Raw genomic sequence first — 18477 nt, 5'->3', positions numbered from 1 at the left:
CCATGCTGATCTACTTTACAAGAAAAGACTGAAACCCCAGTTTCCACCACCCACTACTAACCAGTCTTTCGTTCAACCCACTCAATTCCCACCTCATCTTGTCTCGTCATCCTCAGCGTCAACACATTCTGGCTATCCTCCATTAGATCCCGCAACCGTTGTTTCGCCTGCTCTTCACTCTCGCCTTCTTTGCGTGCAGGTCGAGCGTTGCATCTGCGAAACAGTGTCGCCATGACAGATACAAACTCCACCTGGGACATCTTCATTCCAGGGCATGAGCGGGGACCAACAGACCACGGCATATATGTGCCGTGTGGTGGTGTGATCAGGGCGGGCTCTGGCGAATTGGGGTCCAGCCAGCGACTAGGCTTGAATTCGAGGGAGTCGGGTCCCCATGTAGAAGGTAGAGTGTGTAAGGCCATTGTGTTGATGTATGCGCCGAATGGGCCTGCAAGTGAGAAGGTGCGGTCGCCAAGTTTTAGCGTCTGGCTTGTTATCGCGTCCCGCAACATGAGTGTTACAGGTGGGAAGAGGCGCGCCGCTTCAAACTGTGAGGTTGAATCGTTAGCTCAAAGCCATCTCGCTACGGAAAGAGATCATGCCAGCTGGCTTTGTGTGGGGTAGACAGCAAAGATGGGGTTTGGATAGATGATGGGGATTATGAGTTACTTACCATGACGGCTAAACACCGCACTAGCTTAGGATAAACCGTCGAATAGTCTGTCTGTGATGGGCTTTGTGTTTCGAAAACAGCATCGATCTCGGCCTGTATCCATGCCTGCCATTCTGGATAAACGGCGAGAAGAGTAGCGGCGTAGCCCATTGTGTTTGCAGTCGTTTCATAACCAGCGGCAGTGAAGACGAAAAGATTTCCAGCGATTTCCTCCTCTGTGAGATATGTGGTAATAGTTTTGGATGAAGCTAAAGTTTTGTTTTGCTCCTTCTCCTGATCCGATATGCGAACAAGCGTGGTCATGATGGTAGTTGAACTCTTTTTTGAATTTTCTGTCGCTTCTGTGACATTCGAATGTGCAAGAAGATGTTCTTGACGTTCTCGATCAAGCACACTCTTCACTAGATCTGGCATCTCGTTCATTGCGGTACCTAGTCGTTTCAGTGCCTGTGGCATGAAAGGTAGCGTTAGCCAGGTGCGCGGAATGAATGCAGCTGCAGCAAGAAGTTCAACGACGGTTACAATTGCGTCAATATATCTGGTTTGCGCAGATGATTCAGTACTAGATGGCGGCGGAGACAGAGAAAAAGGCTGCCTGCGACCATAGGCAATCCGGACCAAGACGTTCAAAGCGACTTTGTGAAGGCTGTGAAGCGTGTTGGCGGATTCTTGGGTAGTAGGAGTCGAGTTTGATAATAACAAAACGTCGGAAAGGGATGATGCTTGTTCTGCGGCCTCTGTCCATACGTGTGGGCTGATGCGTTCATTGAGAGCAGGAGCGACAATACGACGGTGGCGCGACCACGAGTCACCTTTTGCCTGTTTTTCAACTGGTTAGCCAGCAAACAGAGAATAGTATGCAGACTTGTGGCTTGCCGTCATGATGTTGGCTCCCAGAACACCCATGGATGTTACGGTAATGTCCGGGTGAGTAAAGTCTCGCCTATTAGACAAGATGTCGGTAGCCATTGTCGGGTCGGCACAGATGAGACGGTTGTTTCCCATGGTGACATAGATAAAGACAGGCCCAAGCCTTTCGTGAATAGCATACTTGTCACGAAATTCCCAACACCAGATACTCAGTTCGACAGTGGCGAATAGAGCAGCGGGGAGGATGCGAAGAAGCACAGGGCGGAGGGGGACACAGAGAAAGGCCCATATTGCCTGCAGGTATGATTAGCCCAGTGTTTTTGTTCTTGTACGGATTGAGAAGGTTAGGCGACTTACACTATCTGGATTGTAAGGGCATAGAATCACGGGCAACCCGGTAGCACGGGCTACTTGGTAGTTGTTACTAAATCTTCTTAGCTTGGGGCCCAAGTACAGCAGCACTACGCCTATCAATCCGACGATGATAGTAAGCAGCATGGTTTTTAAAAAGATGGTAGCTTTGATCAGCTCAGGCCTTTTGAACAATGTTCCAATGACCACTGATTGTCTGGAAAATTGGATAATAAGATTGTAGTCAAATCCAAGGGCTCTTGTGGGCGGCGTGCTGTTGATGATGACGCTCAAGATGCCCCTGCCGGAAGATTCGGATCCGGACTGTCAGAAAGCAGACCACCCGGACTCTGACTTGTGCTGTACCCAAACATGCCCTGCCAAGAGGCACTAGTAGGCGCTGAAGCCCAGTGAATAATAGCATCGTGAGCTAATCTTGAATCAATTCTATCTCTCTTCTTGGTATTTTTTTCTACAAAGTCTTTTCTATTTCGTGAACATATCCCTTTCTATAGAATAAAACTTAAACTATTATTAGTTAACGTAAGAGAAACACTTGTTAATAAGCTACTAACATAATGCACACTTATAACATACTCAAAAACTATTAGAAAAGTAGTTAGAATAACTATATAGAGAAGTTTCGTATTAAAGTTTAGCGTGCTATATCTAGACAAAGATAGGGTCGCGTCGCATGTTTACAACCGAACTGTGTGTGTGTGTGTGTGTACATGGTGTTACGTCGCCCTTGCTTCGGGCTGACTTCCGCATGTCTGTGCGTGTGAGGAGTAAGTATGTCACTGCGTCACCACTTTACGAGGGACGTTGTATGTAAAGTGTAAATGAGTACAAAGGCGACAGCCAACAAGAGAGCAAACTATGTATATGTGCAGGTGTATAGGAGCCATTCATATGCGCATGGTTTGTTGCTTGCTCAACTCCTTTCCAAGTAGGTGTGTATCCCTTGCCGTTGGGTGTGGGTGTGATACTGGACCGACTTGCAAGGGTGATGAAGTGCTAGTGTGTAGTTTTCACAGAGTTTGTGATGGAAGGATACATATGTGAATTGTCAAAATAGAGCGCATAGTTGGATATATGTAGTGTAGTACGTACGTCCGTAGTGTACCTGTATGGGAAGTCGACTGCAATCACGAAACGACGGCGTGATAGGCAGCGATCTACCACACTAATCCTACTCGAGTATCTCCCTTATCGCCGCAACTTCGGGGCCGGGCCAGGCCAGGTACCGCGGCCCCATGACGCGCAACATTGAAACATGTGCAACACCAAAAACACCAAACACTTGGGCTGACTCTTAGAACTTCATCTCCTTTTTTCGGCCGAATCAAAGCAGCAATGGCATCTTCGGACGACCTGAGCAAGCTCGCGACACCGCCCATGTGCACGGCAGACTTTTGTCTCATCCCGCTTGGCACCCCCACGGCGTCGGTGTCCAAGGAAGTGGCAGAAGTGCAACGACTCCTGAAGAAGAGCGGACTGGAATACTCAATGCACTCTGCTGGCACAACTCTTGGTAAGATTTTTCGACGCATCACACATCCTTCTCGGCCGGGAAGCAGTGTGCGTGTGTGTGTCCATGTGGTATTATCTGCGGGGTATCATGGCATGGGATGGAGGGGTAATAAGAGGCGAGGCTTGGAGCGCATGCTAATTTTTTCTCCTTACAGAGGGCTCATGGGACGATGTGATGCGGGTTATAGGGCAGTGCCACGCCATGCTCCACCAGAATGGAATTGTGAGGATTCAGAGCGACATCAGGGTGGGGAGCAGGACGGACAAGAAGCAAGGGTTCAAGGACAAGGTTGCGGCCGTCGAGCAGCTCTTGAAGGAGGATGAGGGCGCGTGACGCGTGGTCGAGGATGACTTGTCAGGGCGGCGGATGGGATGCATGAAGAAGGAATTTGACGTTGCCAGTCCGGCGTGAACACGCAGACGGCACATGTGGTTGCCCAAGCCACAGGGTGTGGGTGAAACAAGACTCCTTTTTGCGCCATTGGCTGTTTGGTGTCGTGGGCCAGTAGGCGGATGCTGGGGTAGGATGACATGGCTGGGATCGGCTAGCATTACGTGGAGAGAGTAGGACGGCCGTCCTGTCGCAGATTACCTTGCATGTGTAAATGGATATTCATAGCCTGAGAGTGTGTGTAGCTGTGCTGGCAAGCGACTGGGGGCCAGGGCTGGTGAAACGGTCGGTCGAGGCTGCGGCCTATGGCTCCATCGCAAAAGACAACCCCGCATGGTGGTGCTCCAGAATCTTCACCGCCAGTCGACGTGGAAGCACAGTAGCGCAGCGTAGGCTGTGAAGGATGGTGGCAGTGATAGGCCAGGCCCTGGGGAGACGCACGGCCGAGGGGAGGTGGAAAAAAGTTGGCGGGTGCCGAGCAGCATCATCCTTGACGTCGGTACCTCAATCCCGGAAAATCCCCTCGACTCCCGCAAATATCCTCGCGCCTCGCACACTCCCATCACTCCACCCACCACCTCCAGCCATATCTGCACCCGCCCTCCCACTGCGCCCTCCCGCCCCCATACCATCCTCTACATACTCTCCGTCAACACACCCTCTCCGTCCCACGCCTCCCGCTCCGTCTCCCCCGTCAGTGTCTCGTGTGATCGCATGGCAAATGCACGCGACCGCACCATCACCTGCCAATCTCTAGCTCCCGCCCGGTAAAGTCGACGCTCAACCCTCGCCGCACCGGGCGATCCCAATCAATCGCCATGGCTTTCAACTTCAACTGGTCCCCGCTCATCGCAGACACGTCGCGCGCCCGCGACATGCTCACCACCGCCCTGAACAAGTCGCCCAAGCCGCCCATCATCGTCGACGACATCATCGTCACCGAGCTGAACCTGGGCACCACCCCGCCCGAGCTGGAGATACTGGAGATTGGCGACCTAGCAGAGGACAGGTTCAGGGGTATTTTCAAAATGTCGTACGCCGGCGATGCCTTCCTGACCCTCAAGACAAAGGTCCAGGCAAACCCGCTTAAGACGTACTTATCCACAAAACCAGACTTTGCCTCGCCCCAGCCCTTGGCCGCCGCCTCGGGCCTGACGATACCTCTCCAAATCACCCTCTCCGAAATCCGCCTGTCTGGCTTCGTCATCCTCGTCTTCTCCAAGCAAAAAGGCCTGACGCTCGTCTTCCGCAACGACCCCCTCGATTCGCTCAAGGTCTCTTCAACCTTTGACTCCATCCCCTTTGTGCGCGACTACCTCCAAAAGGAGATTGAGGGCCAATTGCGTGTGCTGTTCATGGAAGACTTGCCGGCTATCATCCATAGGTTATCCCACCGAATGCTCTCGCCAGAGTACCGCGAAATCGACATGGAAGAACGCTTGGAGGGGGCCAAGGACACAACCGCTGCCATCGACCCTCTTGCATCCCCGCCTCAAGATGCCGTTGATGCCTTTGGCAATCCCCTAGACGAGGCCCAAATATCTGCCTTGTCCCTAGACTCGGGCGAGATACATGCCTCGTTTTCGCAGAAGAATATCCTCCGCCTCGCCGCACTCTCCGAATCCCAACGAACCTTGTCGCTCTTCACACCCGGCATACGTGATGCTGTGTTCCGTGCCTGGGCGGGCCATCCCGACCGGCCCGAGTCTGGCGTCGCCACCCCTGCACTCACGCAAGGCAGTTTGTCAAGGATACAGTCAACGTTTGGTAGCCTAAAGTCTGGCGCATCCTCGGTTGCTTCTGATAGCACGGGCAACGAGACCCTGAGCTCACGGCCGACCATGGTTTCATCCTTTTCCTCGTCGGCCGGACTCAGTCTCGGCTCCGCTCGCTCGCGCGCTGGGGGCATGCGCAAACGCAAGAAGCGCGTCGTCGATCTACGGAAAAAGGACACCCCAGACTCTGGTGTATCTACAGGAGAAAACACGCCACTGCCGAGCGCATATGCATCCGAAACATCAAGCGTTATACCAGAAGAGAGGGAGGCAGAAGACGAGCTGGCTACCCCGCCAATGAGTCCCACACAGCCAGGGGTACGCTTCGAGGGCAGGCGTGGAAGCCTCGATGTTGGTACCCCTAAACGTATACCTGAGTCCAAGCCGGTACTCGAAGAGCCACCTGCTTTTGGTTCTCTCGCCCCTGCACCTGAATTCTCAAAAGCACCTAGATCTGCAAAGTCGAAGCAGGTAGCACCTCAGCACTCGCTACCATTTGTACATCTTGAAGACCCATTCATATCCCGCGGATCTCGACGCCCGCCCATTTCCCACAACAAGTTACGACAGGCCCAGCAATCCACCTCTCCACTCCTACGCTCCCTGTCTTTCGACAAAGTCTCGTCCCTCTCAGCTCTATGCTCACCCCCTCGCGCCCTCTCTCCACCTAATACCAACATGGCATGCAGCTCCGGCGGCATCCTCGAGCAAGCCTGGATGCACAAGATGGCACAGGAAATTGCGAGAAAAGTGCAGGAAGAAAAGGACCGGTCTTCACGGCAACGGCCCTCGAACCACACACGCACAAAGACCGCCCCTGCGGGGCGAAGCTTTTGGCAGAACGACGATGAGATTGAGGCACCACCTGCTTATGTGGCGTAATATGGACCCCTCTCTCTCAAAACAGCGAAAAAGTGGCCTTGTGATGAAGTTATGAGCGATGATATTTTGTCATGACCAGCGCTTTTTTCTTGTTTGTCTTTTTTTGTTCTCTCCTCAACCTTTTGGTCTAACCTTATTTTTGGTTTCTTGCTCTGTAATTTTGTTCCATGGGGTTTTTGAACCCTTTTGTTTCGTTTGTCTAATCAGCATTTGTGTTTTAGCATCGGCGTTTGTCACGGGTAAGGATTGTAAGGGGGCAAGGTAGAGTAAAAAACGGGAGATGCGGGGGATCAAAAGTATTGTTTGGTTTCAAAGTTTGGAAGAGAAGAAGGTCAGACACTTATTGCATAGCGCTAAACGGTGGTTGCTAGCATTTCTTCTTTGTTGTTGTTTGAGGCGCCAGGACTACGGAAATCTGATCTGGGGCAAGTGATCAGCGGGCATTGCAAGGCGAGGGGGAACGGAACACTCACCACACATCCTTTTTTCTTCTGTCATTACTAATCCATTTTAACATTCTTCGTCTCGCAATTGAAACACGACGGGTCTTTTCCTCGTCTGGCTGGTTCTTGCGAAGTTTACACATAAAAAGAGATGGGGAATCTATCCGTACATACACATGTATTGTGGTGAAGGAAAAATCACAATAAGAATATCATTCACGTACACCACTCAAAGATATACACAACTCAAACTGTGATGAAAACGATATGCAAGTAGAATTTTGATATGAAGAACAAAAAAAAGAAGAATATATGCAACCCCCAAACACCCCATTCATGCATTCATAACTTCGTGATCCCCTCCATCCAATCTTTCCCATGAAAAAGAAAAAGAAAAGAGGGAGGAGAAGGAGAGGAAAAAAAATCCCAAGGACACACACACACATACACAAAACAAAACCATGCGGCCACTTTCACCCCGCAACATCACCAACCCTAACCCACCTCTCCTCAAGCGCCAGGACAACCAATTCCTTCACACTCTCCAGACTGTCTTGTCTGCCCAGGGCAACAGGACACAGTAACTCGCTGACACGTCTGAGTACTTTGTACAACCTCGCTGCTTTCTTTTCAATTTTAGACGCGACATCGTCTGTGTTATCATCGGGGGAAGGATTGGTGAGCTTGATGAGGAAGTGATTGGTAGGGATGGTGTTGTGGGGTGCAGGGGAGGAAGAAGAAAGGTGGTTCAGGAGTTTGTGGAGGAGGAAGTGGAGCCAGAGGAGGTTTGTTTTTGGGTGGAAGGAACGCCATGGTGATGCTTCTTTGTCGTTTCCGTCTTTGCCTTGTTCGGTTTCTTGGTCGAATCGGATGTGTGTGTTTTGACGGGGAGCAGAGCCATCGCTTTCTTCGCGGTGTAGTAGTTCGTCCGCGGCGGATTGAACGGGGGGTTGGAATGCCATTGGGTTTCCAAAAACGGTTGCGCCACGCATGTAGCGGTAGATTTCGTATTGATATTCTTCGCTTGCGTCACCGTCGAAGATGGCGGGGTCCTTGTCGAGATCGAGGTATGCGACTTCAGATTCTGAGTTGTCGGTGTGGCTTGCGGCTGTTGAGCTGGAGATGTGGGATAGACTCGATAATCTGCGTGATGATGCGGGAGATGCTGGTGCAGCGACAACGTCTGCGCGCGAAAGCGTGTAATCAATTACTGTAGTATCGAGTCCTGTGAACCGCAATTTGCGACGCAGAGGATCTTTGATGCTGGGCTGCGATACGTCGCCTCCTGTCCGACTGGACCGCACGCAGATGTTGCCCAGATGCAGGTCGCGATGCTCAAAGCGACATGCTTCCTCTGCTTTTCCGACGCTAATGGCTACACCCCAGAAAACATCCCATACCTCCCAGATGGAGGCTAAATGACCTGCCTCCATCATCTTTTCGCAGTCGGTACCTGCATCTTGCATTTCCACCACGGCCCAGAGTTGGTTTTCGTCGTAGCTGGATTTCTTACTGGGGTCCGGGAATTCGCTCTTCTTGCCCCGCGGGCGCGATTTATTCCACTCTTTCCACGCATCGTTAAAGGACGCCGAGGGCCGGCCTTGCACAACAGTCAGATCGCGGAAGACTGTAAAACCGGGAATGTGAGTGAGATTTTGGAGGAGCTTGACTTCTGACAAAACATCGTCGACTAGGGATTTGAACTGGTCATCTTCGTCTCGCTGTGCTGTTTCCTTTTCTATCTGCGCTTCAAGGTCTCGTACAGCGCGGCCGTGTAGTTGGCATGGGAGAGGAACAGTGGGCGGTGTCTTGAGCGCCACCACCTTCAGAACAGACTCTTCTTTGACACCATTGGCTGATGATGTCGATGATAGGCGATACACTTCTGAGAAGGAGGCTTCTGCAATTTTGGAAACTTCAAAGTGAGGCTCCAGCTCGTCTGCCCAGTCCTGAAATGCGACAATCTTCTTCCTGTCGCTGAGAGCTAGTAATGGGGAGGCATAAATGGAATAGAGGTCGTCGGGTTCAGGTGTCGGTTCTGGAGTAGGCAGTTGAGGGACCGGGGTTGGTATAGCACGCTTCTTCTCCTTTTTCAGTCTTGGTGCGGCTGCTACCGGACAGTTTGTTGGATCCGAGGCATTGATATTTCGGTCGCTAAGCACTTTTCTCGGCTTCCGGGGCTTCTGCAGCATCGTCTGGTTTTCCTCATCTTCCGCAGCATTGATCGCTGGTGTCTTCACACTCTGTTCCAGCACATTCTCTATCGGGGCAATGTTCTCCTTGGTAACATCGACATCTTGGCTGGCCTTGGCTTCTTTCTGTGGTTTCGTTCTCTTCTTTGTCGTAGTTCTCTCCTCCTTTGCACTTTGCTTCTTGTCGATCTGCAAATCCTCAAACGCCCTCTCCAGTACCGAAGCCTCATTTGGTGCCTGGAATGTGCTTTCCTCTGCTTCCGCCGCTGCCAGCAACTGCTCCCGCCAATCACTTGTTGTGCTACTGTCCGCATTTTGGCTTTTCACTTTTCTGGGTGCGACTTCCTTCTCGGGCGACAACAACTTCGTGAACGCATTACGTTCGCCATTTCTTTTCTTTCCGTATACAACTTTTGGTGGCATTTTGAGCGAATGAACAAGGGGTGTCGAGAGTGATGGGTGAGGTGAGGCTCTGGTTTGACGTGTGCAAGGGTACTGTTAAACGGAAAGTCTAAGCGAGCTAGTTGGCCAGGCAACGATGGACCCCTGTCACACTGCAACCGTACCCTATCCCAAGAACACTGTCTCCACTCCACACGTGGGTTGACACCTGATTTCGTTCTTAAAACTTCACACAATACACTCGTCAGGCATGGGAATCCAAAAATTAACATTAAGAGCGAGCGGGTACCACGTACCCCTCGGCATCTTTCAACGCTATAGCAAACAAACACTCATCGCAAATTGAGCGTTCAAATCGTGTACGTGTACAACAGAGAGCAGTCTTCCCTTCCCTAGACCGAAGAATCAGATTACATGAAGATAGGTGTGCAGAAGAAGCTTGCCCAAAAGACCGGCAGACGGGCAGGTGCACGTATGATGAGATGGAAATGCTGACACAAGGAAATAGAGCTAGTCGTTCTCGTACAATGCAAGGAAAAATGGTCAAGACAATTTACAGCCAGGCGAATATGGTAATTGGTAAGGGTGTGTGTGGTAGGTTGGAGGTAGTTGTAGTTGTGATGTTAGGAAATGTCGAGTCGCAGAGAGGGCGAGGTAGAGGCTTTGATGCTTAGTATCACGGGAGTTGATAGTAGGGCTTAGTTGTCTCCACTGTCGACTTCAGCTGGCTGTGGTTCAGCCTCTTCTCTTAGCACAGGTTGCGGCACTACTCCCAAACTCTTGCGCTTGTTTTTCCTCTCCATCTCAGCGTCCTTCTTGACGCCATTGGTTTCTGATGTCGCCGTAGTTGGGCTAGCGTTAGCCTTTTTGTTTGGGGCAACGCTTGTAAAACTGCCGGAAAGCTTTGAAGTGGTATCGTTGTTCTCAGATTTGTCGGCAAAATCTTTCCACTTGCGCCAACCGTCAAAGTCGATTAGAGCTTGCATGCAGCCCCATTCCTTTACTTTTCGTTCAAGCCAGACAAAGTTCACAGGCTAAAGGAGATGTTAGTAAGACTCTATGTTAGGAGAGGTGGGTCAGCATACCTTTGTCAAGAAATCATTGCAGCCAGCAGCCAAAGCCTCGTGCCTGTCACTTTGCAGCGAACTGGCCGTGAGTGCGACAATAATGACTGGGCTCTTGAACATTCCCTTGTCACCTAGCTTGTCATCCTCTCTTAGCTCGTCTTGGCCTTTGCCGTCGTTGCCAAGCCGAGTGTTGGGTGCTTCGCTGCTGTCACTGCTGAAGACACCAATGCCGTTGACACGCTCCAGCCGCCTAATCTCTTTTGTTGCTTCGAGACCATTCATGACGGGCAGTTGGATGTCCATCAGCACCAAGTGGAATCCACCGGCTTTCCATTTGGTGACTGCCTCTTTTCCGTTCATTGCGCGTTGCCAACGAACCTTTAATCTCTGCATGAAAGCGCCCAGGACACGCAAGTTGATGATGTTGTCTTCGACAATCAAGACGTTGATAGGGGGCACTGATCCGTCCAACAGCCCAGCAGGCAGGGCTGGCGGCTCTACTGCGACCTTTCTCCGCTTCTTCTTGGTATTGAGTTGCGGTGATGAGATGCGCGGGGTGGGTGGAGTCGATGTCTGAAGCGTTTGCTGGTGAGGCGTTGGATCGGCGGGGACGGGGGGTGTGGGTATTGGGTTATTCGAGGCCGCCGAGTTCTTCGCTTCGGACGCTGACGAGTCATGTCGTGGACGGTTTGCAGGGCGGATAGAGGTGGCAGAAGAGGGAATACCACCGCCTAGGGTGGTGGGAGAGGCGGTGTGTGTTCTGTTGTACTTGGGACGATGTGGATGCATGGGCCCGCGTCGTGTGCCGCCGGGAGATGGCAGGTTAGGTAGCTGTCCGGTGTTTAGGACTGATATGGAGTGGAGGTGGGGCACGGGAATACGGTTGTCGTGAGGGTGCTGCAAGCTAGCGCTCATGTTGGCTGGCGAGGGGGTGATGGCTGACATGGGGGGGAAGTACTCGGTCTGTTGGTGGACGCCGTCTTCATGGTGGTAGTAAGGAGGCACGCGGGGCGATGGCTTGGGGGTGCGTCGCGAGGGCACGTCGATGATAAGGGCCTCGTGGACCGTCTGGCCGCCGGGGAAGTAGGTGTCGATGGTGCGGCACATGTCCTCCTCGGGGCCGAGAGTGCGTTCACCTGTGCGCTGGCTGTTGCGGGGCACAATTCGCAGAGTAACGTCTGGCGCGTCGAAGCTCCTGCCCAGCGAGTTTGCATACTTTTTTAGAATCATGTCGCGTACGTCGTCGACCAGGTCGTCCTCTCTGATCTGGACGAGTGTGGCCGAGGCATTGGGCCGCTTGACCCAAATCTTGCGGTGCATCGTGCCGGCGGTGCGGGCTGTAGATGGCGGCGCGCCAGCGTGGTTGATGGCTGTAGGCGGGCCTGAGGGCGTGACGGCCTGGGAGGAGTCAGGGCCGAGCAGGTTGGTGATTAGATGAGCATCGGCGGCAGAGGCGGTGGTGATGGTGGAGTGGTGGCGTTGGAGGGTGGGCGATGAGGGGAGCGAGGTGGTTGTGGCCGTGGTTGTGGCTGTCGTCGTGGTGGTTGCGGGGACAGACGAGGGAGTTGAAGAAAGCGAGTCGGGCAGGGCAGGGCGGTCGAGCTCGGCAGGCGGCGCTCCGGGGTGAACGGGCGTAGGAGCCTCGAGCGTGACCTGGGGACAGACAATGGGCACGTCGGCGGAGGGCTTGCGGGCGTCGTGGGAGCTGCTGGGCGCAGTGCTGGCCTGGGTGCAGCTCGACCGCCCGTCTCTCGACGTATTGATGCTGCCGGTGCTTGCTTCTGCGTCGGCCTGACTCTCGGTCGCCGCTCTGCCCACCACCATCGTCTCCTCGTCCTCGTCCTCGTCAACATGCGCCCCCGACCGCAACGCCTTAGAGGCCGCTGGCTCCGCCAACTTTGGCAGCGATACGCTCTTGCGCAGCGGGCTGCTCAGCGGCGGTGGCGGCGCGTGGCCATGCCGGTCGCTGCCCGCCGACGATGCTATCGAGCGTGCTCTCGTCGACGCCTCGCTGTTGCGGCGCGAGAACTTGGACCGCGCCTTTTGCAGCCGTGTCTTGATGTTGCTCATGCCGGCAACGAGCCCGAGTCGGCCAGCATGCAGTCGTGGGAAGCGCTCAGCGGCCGTGGTGCGCGGCGGTGATGGGCAATTTACCAAGATGAATTGCGAGGGCAGAAATCACCCCGTCGTCCTGTCCGCGGCGCTGGCTCTTTGGTGCGCCACAGAGCCAAGGGGCGATGGGGACGAGCTTAGTCTGGGATGCGCCGGATGCCCGCGCTGCATGTGCTCATGGACCGTGGCTGGCGGGGAGCGTGCACAGGAGAACAGTGGGTGTGTGAATGTGTATGTGTGGATGGAAGGAAACGACAAAACCAAAAAGGAGCGGACGGACACAAGCCAGAGGGTTATCAGACGGCGCCAAAACAAAGTGCGTTGTGTTGTGCTTCTGCGAGCCCAGTCAGTTGTATGACATGTCCAATCTCCAGCGCTTGGACCGGGCGGAGGATAGAAGAGCATGGGCGAGGGAGAGCATGCATCTTCATCCATCGACCAACTCCCGCCCTTATGCCATTGTCTCCGCCGCCCACCCGCCGCCTGCATCTGCATTGCATGCGCAACGCGTCATTTGCATATTGCCGCGCGAGTCCAGAGCTAAACCTGCAGCATACGCCCGGTTTCATTCACGATGCCCTATTCCCTGGTCCGTCTCACTTGATAGCAGTGACATGATGGCCCAACGTCACAATCACAGGCCATCCTGGTGGAACCCATCGCCAGCTCATCCACGCCCAATCTCCCCTCTGTCTTTGCCATGCCCATTCGCTCCCCACAACCTGCGCCTAGTGTCTCCTTAGCCAGCATACCCATCGTCGATTCTCCCTACAGATTGCCACTCACAACCCGTCCGCTAGCTCCAAGTAGTATCACGGCCAAAACTTGGAATCTTGCTCAAACCCGGTCGACATGCGCCACAGTGGCTGAAATCAAAATCACAGCTGCCAATTGGCTGGCATATGCAATCGATGCCGATTGCTCTTAACCTAACACCAGGCCACATGCTCACACCCAGTCTGCAGTCTCCGCCATCTCTTCCTAATGCAGACCTCTCCGATCCCTATCTTACTGGTGGACCGACATGCAGTTCTCTAAGCAATCTGTTTGGTTATAAACATCTCTAGCTCCCATTCGCTCGGCTACATCGTCGTATTGCTGCTATTGATGAGAAAAATACCTAGTAGCTCTGGGGCAACAAACAACATCGAGTCCAAGGATACTAGCAATCACAAAGGTGCACATGTAGTCAGCACAGCGCCACCAGGCTGGTTGGAGAATGGCTGCCCAGTCGCTTAGCCTCCTTGACAAGCACTAGTGGCTGCAGACACGCCTTGCCAACAACCTCACTCCTCTTGCAACACCAGACCCTTCTCAACCACCAAACACGTGTATCGAGTGCCTACACCTGCAGCTTTTGCTACTAATCATACACTTCGTTACTCTGTAATTGACAACTCAATGACATGGCCAACAAAGTAGTTGGTGTCTTTCAATTCTCAGCTTTCATGTCTAATGTTCCTCCATCCTTACGGTCGGGCCCCCTTACGATTAAGGTTCGGCCCGAACACACTAGCCAGTTTCACAAGGACCAGCAGCTGAGGCTGAGCCTAGTTTCAATTCAGATTGGGTTGTTGACTCGGAGGGTATGCTTACTTTTACACCAATTTATTCAGGGGAAATCACATTCGAGATGTCGGTGTTCAATTGTAAGAAGGCGTGTCTCTCAGCCTTGTCCCACACTACATCCTGTATGGATTCAACAACCTATTGCCACGTCAATGACAATGGTTTTCTGTTCCGATGGGAGTTCTACATTCGCACTCCTCATGAGTGATTTTGATTGATAAGTTCAAGATAATACTAACACATTTCACTACTTCCGGTGGAATGTGAGATATCTATGGGCTACCATACAGGCGAGAAAGTTCTGATATCTTCGTCATTCCCATCATGCGATATCATCCGACGAACCCTGAAGATCACGAGTGCATGCATTGCCCCCTTGCAACACTTGTAGCTGCACTTGCAATGTAGAGCTGTTGATATACGGTGAACATTCAACGCTCGATCCCTGGATTGAATGTCATTGTCATCACTTGCATTTGATATCCATGCTAGCTACAGGACAGCCTGTCACATCGAGTGCAATAGATTACAGTACATCGCCCACACTTTCTGCCTAGGACGTGTCCATCTAGCAATTCGTAGAGGACAACACTACAACGTCTCATCTTGGATCTCGAGACTTCACTAGCACAGCCCGAACCTGGTAAAAAAAATAGAGGACACTCACAAGCCCTAAATGGCTTTTACCTGTGCGCAACAGCACCGCATCAAGGAATATTCAGTCACCTTCTGTCAGCTGTAAAAGCAAGTGGGACATGCCGAGTGATAGAGGTAACATTGAATGTACGTAAGAATCGTATCCAATGGTGCTGATCGAAAATACCTGGTTGGAATTGAGCAACACCTACAGTAATTAGTCACTACGGATTGCGGGCAAACGCCAATCAGCTACTGCCGCTTGGCAGCGACACCTGTCGGCCACTGCTATGCAAGTCCCCTCTTCCTTTGTAGTGATTACTCTACGCACTTATGCACTTCCCATGACACCCCTTACAGACATGCACCTGCAGATATTTGTAACAGCCGCTTGATTAGTGGAGCTGCTTCGATACGATTATACTGTTTATAATATGCTGTGAAGAGGGGAGCTAAGCAGTAGACTAGCCCTATATCTCTGGTTTCGTCATTATGTATGCCATAGGGGAGTTTTTGCATCAGAGACATTGGCTATACTAGTCAATCAACCAGTCGGTGGCTGTCACTCGTGGGTAACACTAATTGGGTAGCCACCAATAAGTGTTGTTGGGCGGGACAGTCGCGAAGTGACACTACTGTAGAAGGTGCAATAGTCAGTATAAGCAGAAGTCACTGTCTGGGCCGCAGTGGCTTCCAGGCTCAGACTAGTGCATATAAACAAGAGCCAGGCTGTCCAGATGCCACTCCACCTTCATCCTCATCACACCATCGCTGCATGCACGGAACAACTAGTTCACCCACCTTCGCATCTTCCCCCCTCGCGATACCACCACCGTACCCTGAACCTCTAGCCATCATTGTTGCTCATGCATGGAAATTCAAAATGCTATTCAAGTATCTTACGGAGGGGAAGATAAATTTACGAATGGCGAGCAGACACATCATGGGTTCGGGCTTGGTAAGGATTTTCAAGGAACACAGTGAGTGATGATGACACTGTATCTGACTGTCCAATGCAGAGATACCTACCTATCAGACTTCCTAGTCGACAGGAAATCCGTTTGACGCATCTTCAACGTGGAATCCCATCCTGAGGTTCTCCAGCAAAGTCCTGACGTTATCCGCTTTCTTGTGGTCAATCACCGCTGGACAAAAGACCAAACGAGATTGGTGTGGAAGGCAGTCGCAACAAAATGTCCTTTTTCCAACAACCATCCTTTCACAACAACCACATTCTTCCAACGACTACATTTTTCCAGTCACTACAGCAATCAGCCACTATCACTCGCCGGCGGCGGATATGCGAGGCAATTGTGCCTAACCAAGAGCCCAGGAGGGGATGTATACTCTCTTGGCGACTTGTACGTATCCCAAAGATGCTCTTCGATTACCTTTTTTTACTATGCTGATCAGAATCGTCGCAGGGATTACACTATCATATATCACATCTGTCTCGGTGCTCAACTGCTGCAACTCGTCAAAGTACTTCGCGGGGACATTGTATTCTTATTCTACTATCCCTTGCCCTCCTTGTCAACACTGGAAATATAGATCTGCTTGTCGCCGACGTGCTCTACGATCTGAGCACTAGCATACCGAGGGCGACGAAGATGGAGACGAAGACGAAGACGATATCTTTGAACTAGCTAGTCACGTACATGGAAGTCGAGGAGCCATTTGAAGACACTTTGGCGGATATCCTGTACTTAGCCTAGCTGCTTAGCAGCTCCAACAAACCCATCATCATACTACTACTATTCCTGATCCTTTCCTGGTTCCGGCATTTTGCGGTAGCGCACGGTATCATCCAGTTGCTATTTGTACGTTGTGCTTTGTCTTCCGCTATACCTTGGTAACCGCAACCCATAGCTAGTTAATTACTATCATAACTCAGAGCCTCACCAACACACATGCCAGAGGGAAGGGTTTTCAAGAAGCACACGAAAGATCAAGGAACCAACTGACATTGTCCCTGATACGAGGCATCTTACATCTAGTGAAGGTCACAGACCATTTATACCTCTGCACCAAGCTTTACGAGCTCCCAATCAGCCACTACACTATCACCGTGTTACGGTTCCTCCATGAGTTGAGCATGAATCTTGTGGAAAGGGCAGTCGGCAGTTGTCGCTCGTTGGCGACACCCACCAGCCATTGTCAACAAGCAGAGACATCATATCCATATCTCTCAGAATCGTTGGGCGGGTAGTCGCTGGAGCACACTGTAGCTAGCTGAGTACTTTGATACAAGCTGTTTTTTTCTTCCTTTCTAGTTGCTACTACTACACGACTATACTGCTAAACCTGTATCACATGTAGCTCAGCTAGGTAGTGACTCAATAGAGTACTATATATCTAAGGGCTCACAGGTATGCATTCCGTGAGTGTGGTTCTTCTATCGAGAACGTTGAACCTGCGTGTGTCAATCTATTGACTGTCGAAAACTGCTACTCATGCGCAACGGCCATGAGATTGCTGCTGGTCAGTGTCATTGGGTGGAATAACTCCACAGAGAAAGCTACACCAACCAATTACTTTCACTCGTGGTCGTGCGATGTCCTTCCTACGATAAGTCTCGTGTTCAACAGCCCCATTCCAGGTTGTTCCCGGGACTTAGCATCAGGGGGTACGACTGTTTCATTTTCTTTTAGAGGGATCAGAATTCATCCAGATCCTTTGCATGGAACCCTTGATAATTCCAACTATGGTGGGCGGCTGCGAACACTGTCAAAGATACGACGCAGTATGTATTGTGCTGTAGTATCACGTAGTCAGACTGCGGATATATACTAGAATTTCTTTCTAGAGTGGAGAGACTACCATCTCTACTTGATACAGTACAGAAATTAGATTTGAACTCTGTATCTACCAGCTCGACTGTGGGCCACCTCTTCATTTTTTGAACTCGATCTCGTATCGTGCCACAGTATCTCTCTTTCATTCCAAGCCTAGAAGAAAGTTGTTTGACGTGGTTTACCTTCAAGCGGCTAGACTCGACTCCATTCCCTCCTCTTCTCTTCAGTTTTCGCGTAGCGATTGAGAAAGTTCTCGCGACATCGGGGTAGCCGCTCCTTGTACACGGGGTAGTTGTTATGAATTGACCCAACCGTTTCATCCATGATAGGCACCAATATCGGCCAAAACCTCATCCATCAGCTCGATACTTTGTCGCCAACTCGCCTCGAGACGTTGCTGCTGCGTCCTATCCTCTGGAGTGAAGGAAACAGGGCACGTTATGGAAGGACCCACGCATTTGGCCCACTCATCCTGAAGGCGAATGAGAAATCCTTGTAGAGCCGCCTCTCCATCTATGAATACTGAGCCTGCCAATCTAGTAATTTTACCAGGCAGAGTGTCTTGGAATCGCAGCGCATGAGCAACTGCACAAGTACAGAGCCCTATACCAATACTAGCAAGAGTGAATCATTCAAAAAGCCACGTGATTCCATCCACCACCAACCCAAGACACTGTGTATCAAGCCCACGCCTACACGCCTAAAACATATGTTATTGTATTTTCACCCCTCTCACCAATGTACACCCACAACCCCCCCCCCCCCCCCTTCACACAATCTAATCCA

General features: G+C 51.7%; 8 protein-coding genes across 8 annotated transcripts; 4 read left to right on the top strand and 4 right to left on the bottom strand.

Moving 5' to 3' along the window:
* Positions 1-56: 56 nt before the first annotated feature.
* Positions 57-2041, bottom strand: COCVIDRAFT_42532 (hypothetical protein; the record flags this gene model as incomplete). Its single annotated transcript, XM_014695609.1, has 4 exons — positions 57-548; positions 674-1492; positions 1550-1837; positions 1901-2041. 4 exons carry the CDS (start codon positions 2039-2041, stop codon positions 57-59), a joined length of 1740 nt encoding a protein of 579 aa, XP_014551095.1.
* Positions 2042-3250: 1209 nt separating this feature from the next.
* On the top strand, positions 3251-3761 carry COCVIDRAFT_113800 (hypothetical protein; the record flags this gene model as incomplete). Its single annotated transcript, XM_014695608.1, has 2 exons — positions 3251-3428; positions 3583-3761. The coding sequence occupies 2 exons, from the start codon at positions 3251-3253 to the stop codon at positions 3759-3761; spliced, it is 357 nt and encodes a 118-aa protein (XP_014551094.1).
* Positions 3762-4372: 611 nt separating this feature from the next.
* COCVIDRAFT_113805 (hypothetical protein) lies at positions 4373-4528 on the top strand (the record flags this gene model as incomplete). The annotated part of the gene is made up of 1 exon (XM_014695607.1): positions 4373-4528. A coding segment is annotated over one exon (156 nt), but the record flags the coding sequence as incomplete, so codon positions are not given.
* A 108-nt stretch (positions 4529-4636) lies between these two features.
* On the top strand, positions 4637-6475 carry COCVIDRAFT_113791 (hypothetical protein; the record flags this gene model as incomplete). The annotated part of the gene is made up of 1 exon (XM_014695606.1): positions 4637-6475. The coding sequence occupies one exon, from the start codon at positions 4637-4639 to the stop codon at positions 6473-6475; it is 1839 nt and encodes a 612-aa protein (XP_014551092.1).
* Positions 6476-7391: 916 nt separating this feature from the next.
* COCVIDRAFT_113793 (hypothetical protein) lies at positions 7392-9533 on the bottom strand (the record flags this gene model as incomplete). Its single annotated transcript, XM_014695605.1, has 1 exon — positions 7392-9533. The coding sequence occupies one exon, from the start codon at positions 9531-9533 to the stop codon at positions 7392-7394; it is 2142 nt and encodes a 713-aa protein (XP_014551091.1).
* Positions 9534-10210: 677 nt separating this feature from the next.
* COCVIDRAFT_20579 (hypothetical protein) lies at positions 10211-12649 on the bottom strand (the record flags this gene model as incomplete). The annotated part of the gene is made up of 2 exons (XM_014695602.1): positions 10211-10546; positions 10598-12649. 2 exons carry the CDS (start codon positions 12647-12649, stop codon positions 10211-10213), a joined length of 2388 nt encoding a protein of 795 aa, XP_014551088.1.
* Positions 12650-15250: 2601 nt separating this feature from the next.
* Positions 15251-15415, bottom strand: COCVIDRAFT_113760 (hypothetical protein; the record flags this gene model as incomplete). The annotated part of the gene is made up of 1 exon (XM_014695604.1): positions 15251-15415. The coding sequence occupies one exon, from the start codon at positions 15413-15415 to the stop codon at positions 15251-15253; it is 165 nt and encodes a 54-aa protein (XP_014551090.1).
* Positions 15416-15766: 351 nt separating this feature from the next.
* Positions 15767-16542, top strand: COCVIDRAFT_20578 (hypothetical protein; the record flags this gene model as incomplete). Its single annotated transcript, XM_014695601.1, has 3 exons — positions 15767-15876; positions 16156-16257; positions 16380-16542. The coding sequence occupies 3 exons, from the start codon at positions 15767-15769 to the stop codon at positions 16540-16542; spliced, it is 375 nt and encodes a 124-aa protein (XP_014551087.1).
* Between the last annotated feature and the right edge of the window lie 1935 nt (positions 16543-18477).

This window comes from Bipolaris victoriae (assembly GCF_000527765.1).
Source record: "Bipolaris victoriae FI3 unplaced genomic scaffold scaffold_153, whole genome shotgun sequence".
Classification (NCBI taxonomy): Eukaryota; Fungi; Ascomycota; class Dothideomycetes; order Pleosporales; family Pleosporaceae; genus Bipolaris; species Bipolaris victoriae.
The sequence above is the reverse complement of the archived record's forward strand: the minus strand, read 5'-3'. Positions and strand labels throughout refer to the sequence as shown.